The following is a 6,047-nucleotide window of genomic DNA, read 5'->3' as shown; positions in this document are numbered from 1 at the left end:
TGCAACGGCTTGTATGAACATCTGCAAGCCACAGCGCCTTGACATGGGAGATTCCCCCCTCACATTTCATCGACAAAGTAACGCGAGTTAGAACAAAAGAACAGCGATTAGAATCCCCTGAAACACATACCCACATGTACAACTGATAGCGCACAAAAATTGCAGGCAGCGTCCGTTAGCAGGGAGATTTGTGATGGACTTTGTGTGTGCTCCGGTATTCAGTTTAAATCTAAGCTAAATACCTGAGCACACACACACAAAATACCTCTAATCCAAGCAGGCCCTAAATAAAGCTCCACGAACTGTGCTTCATGGATGTTCAGGGTGCGTCAGGTGAATATCTCAGGCAGTCATGCTTATATTCAGGCTGTTTCTCATTGTTCTTCTCCCAACCCCCATATTGCCCTTTGTCATCATAGCAACAAACTCCCCATAATCAATGCGACCATCCTGACGAAAATAAAATAAAAGAAAATATGGGCAGTTAGATCAAAGAATATAATCACGAACATTTTGACTGAATATGTCTTGAAGCAGAAACACAAACTACAGCGGGCTTCGAAATTACAGTAACAAATTAGTCAAATATACGTATATATCATTTCACACTAAAAACGTATATATCAATCCCCGATCTCTAACAAAGAATATGTGATAGTTTATGCAGGACGGATGATTATGATTCAGTATATCTCTATCCTACTTCATGTGTGGGTTACAAGAAACTAACAGACTATTAGGAGTTCAGATGCTTAGCACTTGAGCTCCAGTAAGCTTTTAAACTCAAAAAGAACTTATGTGTTCTTTCGAGGAGGAATTTCTAGAAGTCTCTATTCTTGCTTGATAGCTACAGGTATGACTACATCTGTACATAGTGCGAATACACTATGTGTGGCCCAAATGTAGCGGCCTTTGGGCCACACACACACACACACATACAAAAAGCACACACTCAACCCAATAATTTATAAGACAAAAAAAAGTTAATATGTGCATGTTCGAATGCACTATAAGCCCGCTAAAGTTCAAGGGAACAACATATTTTCAAACATGGCCTGCACAAAAAAACGTTCATCTAAAATAGGGAACAGTAGATGCACTATTTATAATTATAGATCGTCACATTTTCATTGTTTGCATGCAACTCCGTTTTGAAAACAAAAACTGTTTATGTACAACTCGCGAAATGACCATTTCCCATGAAATTATGCTCATCCATAGTATATTCGCACATGTACATGAGATGTTTAAAATAAAGAGCTCACTGAAGCCTACTACAAGCATAAATTTACTTACATTATCCTGGTCAGCTTCTATTATGACATCATCAAGAAAAGCATCTGGCATGTTATGCTCTTTGCAAGCTTGCTGGAGTTCATCCACTGTAATGTAACCACTACCATCCTTGTCAAAATAAGAAAAGGCCGCCACTAGATGTTCCTCGCGCTCTAGCTTATTGAGATGCAATGTAGCAGCAATAAATTCTATATAATCAATGGTTCCACTATTGTCCACATCCGCCTGAAGTTGATCAAATGAAACCAAAAGAACATGTAAGGTTAATGTAGGTTACTCCTTTTAGGAATGATTCTAAAACCCTACTCAGTATAAAAGAGAGACGGTAAATTGGTTATTTGGTTTACAGAACAGTGGTAGTGCCAGGAGCTAGGACCTGTGGTTTCAGTACCTAAAATTTCCAGAGCATAATAATGTGTAACATCTGAAGAAAAAAGCGGTCTTCCGGAAAGATTTGGGGTCGAGCCACCACTGAGACAAAATTGGACTAAAGACGAGCCATTCACAGGCACATAAGCACATGTTTGTTCGGGAAAAAATAGGTTTCAAAGAAAAATAAGTTTTTGCTGTAAAATGCCTGAAACATATATAAGGTTCCCATATGGATTGGAAGTTCACAAGACAGAGTAGACATAAAATAAGAAAAGTATGGTCAACTTCAAAATTCTGGAACTAGTTAAATGAATTAGTTTTGTGTCAACAAAGACTCTTACATTCAATTCATTCAAGCTGATACTAGTTTTCTAAAGGTGCAAACTATCGTAAAACTGGGGAAGCAGAACGGCATTGCATGTTTCCTAATTCCTATTCAGCTGACAGGTCCAAAATTAGGATGAGATGTGAATATGCAGGAACCAAGTGGGCAAATATTAAGGGCCTTTCATATTCACAAGCTAGAGATGCCCCACAAAGGTACACATAAGATGACCCATAGAAGAACTAAAAACAAACAGGAAAGGGACCTAGGATAGCAACAAGTCCAACTTACCGCTTCCATAAGATCACGAATCTCAGTATCTTTTAGTGTTGAACCATATTTTCTCATGCCTTCTTTCAGCTCATCGTATGTAATTGCACCGCTGTGGTCGGTGTCCATTGCCTCAAACATTTCTTTTAATCCTGCAATCTCCTCCTCTGAAAGGCTCTCAGCAATTACCTGGAAGAATAAACACAAATCCTCTATTAATACTACACTAAGTAAACTTCCCCATAAGACAATAAAATGGAGTGAATTAAGAGTTGCACAGCAGATAACTAACTGTACTATAGAATAAGAAGTAAATACCGGAGAGACTGGTAATTTGGGGGTAACATCAATTTACCAATTATCTCAGAAAAAAATTATAACAACTATAAACAAGGGGATCCAATTGAATTCCACAAAAATTTAATCATGTTAAGAAGAGTAATCAGAAGTTTTTGCCATGTAATGCAGTAGAAAGGCTAGTCTACAAATGGCAATTATAATGATAAAAGTAACACAGGGTGAGAAGAAGCAATGAACATTATAGCGAGTAGAAGCAGATGGACATAATTTCATCGTGTGCATGATAATTTACTATGACAACGGTAAAATAACGACAGAAAAGGCTGAAGGTACTAACTCGCAAAGCCATCCTCTTCAACTTATTCATTGCTGAGAACTGCTTAATGCGAGAAAGGACAGCTGGATCCAGTGGCCGATCAGGAGCAACTCCATGATCACAAATCCAAGGGTGACCTGAACAAGAAAATGATTCTTTTATATATGATTTAAACTTGTAAATGTGTTGTACTGTACAGATATTTCTTAAACTGTTATAAATATATTTTTTATGGTTCTACAGTGTTTCCTTTTCCCTTTTGAACAAACATGAGCTGATTGGTGCGTATCTGAGAACAATCACAAATTCACATCCAGGTATAACAATAAAAATCCCAAATGAAAGATTTCTAGAAATTTAGGCTTTCATGAGTTGGCAGGAGAAATCAATCCTCTCAAACTAATCTTATTTCTTAAGAATAAGAGCAATGTTGTGCTTGTGCAGATATTTCTGTATCAAGGCATTACAAGAAAATAAAGTAAAAGCATTCATTGCAGTTACAGCATACTTCTATTTGCACCACCTAGGAGAAGCATCAGAAAAATTTATTCAGCCAAGCACACCTGAACTAATGGAGGAGAAAAAATAGCTCGAGTATTGGTGAAAGTAACTAACATAAAACTTGGTGTGCTGTTAGGCGTTCTGCTGGATGAGGATTCAACATTCTTGTTATAAGATCCTTCGCACTGTCAGAAATCACAGACCAGGGATCACAGTCAAAATCAATTTCGCCTTTTAACACTGCGTCGAAAATTCCTTGTTGTGTCTCTGCAACAAATACATTCAGTAAAATCAGAACAGGGCAGTAGTGAAAAGTTAGCAACGATTTTCCAAAATCAATCAAAGTTAAGAAATGTGGAGCATAACGCTGTACCTGCCCAAAATGGTGGTACACCACTCAACAGTATGTAAAGAATTACACCAGCAGTCCATACATCAGCTTCAGGCCCATAACGTTTGCGCAGCACCTCTGGAGCAACGTAGTAAGGACTTCCAACAACATCAGTGAAAACTTGGCCTACAAAGTAATAAAACAACAAAAAGGAATTGGTCATAAGATTATTATGAATCAAATGAGTACAAGAACTGGTCCATAACATGTACATTATACTTAACGGAATACAGCAACAACAGCCTAATAAAGTGAACTGGTAGGTCAGAGAAAGCAGGGACACATTCTATTGGTTGCTTCTGAAAGCCACATTAAAAGCTGAAGAAAACACTGAACATTAACACTGAAGCCTGAAGTGACTGACCAGGCTTAAAGAAGACGGAAAGGCCAAAATCGATGGCCTTGAGCGACATGTCGTCATCCTTGTTCGCCAGTAGGAAGTTCTCAGGCTTGAGATCCCTATGCATGACCCCGAGCGAGTGGCAGGCCTCGACAACTCCTACAACGATGCGCGTGAGGTCGGCCGCCTTGCGCTCGCTGTAATGGCCCCGCTGTATGATGCGGTCGAAGAGCTCGCCGCCCGCGCAGAGCTCCATGACAATGTGGACGTAGACCTGGTCCTCGTAGGCGCCCTTGATGGCGACGACGTTCTGGTGGCCGGCGAGGTGGTGCATGATCTGGATCTCGCGGCGCACGTCCTCGACGTCCTCCCTGGTGATGAGCTTGCGCTTGCCGATGGACTTGCAGGCGTAGTCCGCCCCCGTGGCGCGGTCCGTGCAGAGGTAGGTGGTGCCGAACTGGCCCTGCCCGAGCTTGCGGCCGAGCAGGTAGTGGTCGTGGAGGCTCGGGGTCGGGTGGCCGAGCACGTTGGCCGTCAGCTCCGCGGGGGCGAGGGAGCCCCGGCGCATGCCGGTAGCGGGAGGCGGGGCGGCCGCATCCGCCGCCGGCGCCGGGCGCGAGGGCCGCTTGCCCGCCGGCGAGTCGGCATCGGCGGCGGCGGCGGCGGTGGCGACGAGCGCGTACTCCGGGTCGCGGCGCTGCGACGCGCCGCGGAAGCTGGAGAAGTACTGGGATCTAAGGGTGGCGCCGCACGTGTTGCCCATCGATCACGCCGGCGGGCCTCGGGGGCGACGCGCGCGAGGCGATCACTCTCGCATCTAGCGGTGCCGCCGATGGGATTTAGGGGCCGGGCGGAGCTGCCGGCGGCGCGGGCGATGGAGGCTGGCTGGGATTGCGAGTTGAAATGGGCGGACGCGGCGAGGTCTCGGGTCAGAGTTGCGGCGACTTTTGGAGCTTGGAAGAGTGAGCTGGAGGAAGCGGCGGCGACTTCACGGCGGCCTGCCCACGTTTGCGGAAAGCGGAGCGGAAGTTGCCGCAGTTGCAGCCTTTCCCTGCTCTGCGTTTCCGTTGAATCAGGGCGGAAAGATCGCACGAACTGGATATCGGTAATTGGCCCTGTCAGGTGCTGCGACCGGCGACCGGCGCACGCAAACGATCCAGTCGTGCAGGAAATGTTGGCAACTTTTTATTCAGACATAATCTGCTTCTAGGAAAACCTGCTAATCTGTGTCTCAGAGAAATTGCAGTCCTCTTTCTCACAGATGGTCCCTAGAGCATCTTCAATATCATTGCTATATTTTAAATTGCTAAACTTGGTATAGAAAGAACAGAAATACTGTTAAGCAATTTTTTTTAAAAAAAAACTGCTTGCTAGCCTTACTTCTTTTGTGCATATATATGTAGTCTAATCACCCTACTCGATAATAAATTTAAATTAAGTAAATTGAATCCCAAAAATAAGAAATAGGTAGTACATAATTATTACATCAAAATGTCCATCGATGAAACGAGTAGTTTCAACGAAGCAAATCACAAAATTTATATAAACCGAAACAGGAAACATGGCAAATCAAGTGTGAGAACTGAGTTCGGCTCAGTGGCAAGGCAAGCGAGTGCGCAGCCAGCCCACCCGGGTTCGATTGCCCCATGCACGATAATTTCGCTGCAGGAGCGAATAAACCGGGAAAGTCTCATCCTATCTAACAACGTATAGCCAAGGGAGGGATCATTCCCCCGTTGGTCAACGTTTTTTTAAGTGTGTTGTTGACCACTCCATTTCCACTCCTCCTCAACCAAATCTTCTTTTAAGTTGCTGATGAGTATTTGAGGACGTGCTTGATTCGGTCTTCTCTCGAATCAATGAAATCATAACGATGGTCTAAGTCCTTGTCACGCTACTCATTCTCGATGACCATACTGTGCAGTATGACAAGAGC

General features: G+C 43.6%; 1 protein-coding gene across 1 annotated transcript; it reads right to left on the bottom strand.

Annotated features, from left to right (window-relative positions):
- Positions 1 to 5,242, bottom strand: LOC127306634 (calcium-dependent protein kinase 5). The gene is made up of 7 exons (XM_051337297.2): positions 4,136 to 5,242; positions 3,754 to 3,897; positions 3,495 to 3,647; positions 2,901 to 3,016; positions 2,285 to 2,452; positions 1,297 to 1,521; positions 1 to 450 (listed from the first exon to the last, which is right to left on the bottom strand). Exons 1-7 carry the CDS (start codon positions 4,872 to 4,874, stop codon positions 343 to 345), a joined length of 1,653 nt encoding a protein of 550 aa, XP_051193257.1. The 5' UTR covers positions 4,875 to 5,242; the 3' UTR covers positions 1 to 342.
- Between the last annotated feature and the right edge of the window lie 805 nt (positions 5,243 to 6,047).

This window comes from Lolium perenne, chromosome 6 (assembly GCF_019359855.2).
Source record: "Lolium perenne isolate Kyuss_39 chromosome 6, Kyuss_2.0, whole genome shotgun sequence".
Taxonomy (NCBI): domain Eukaryota; kingdom Viridiplantae; phylum Streptophyta; class Magnoliopsida; order Poales; family Poaceae; genus Lolium; species Lolium perenne.
This window is presented reverse-complemented; position numbering and strand designations above follow the sequence as displayed.

Bases quoted from the DNA above. Each gene is read 5' to 3' on its own strand.
- LOC127306634 (XM_051337297.2), bottom strand. From the start codon at position 4,874: ATGGGCAACACGTGCGGCGCCACCCTTAGATCCCAGTACTTCTCCAGC. The intron at 2,453-2,900 runs GTTAGTACCTTC...TTATTCTTCCAG, and splicing joins TGAAGAGGATGGCTTTGCGA to GTAATTGCTGAGAGCCTTTC. The intron at 451-1,296 runs GTAAGTAAATTT...TATTTTCGTCAG, and splicing joins TAGAAGCTGACCAGGATAAT to GATGGTCGCATTGATTATGG.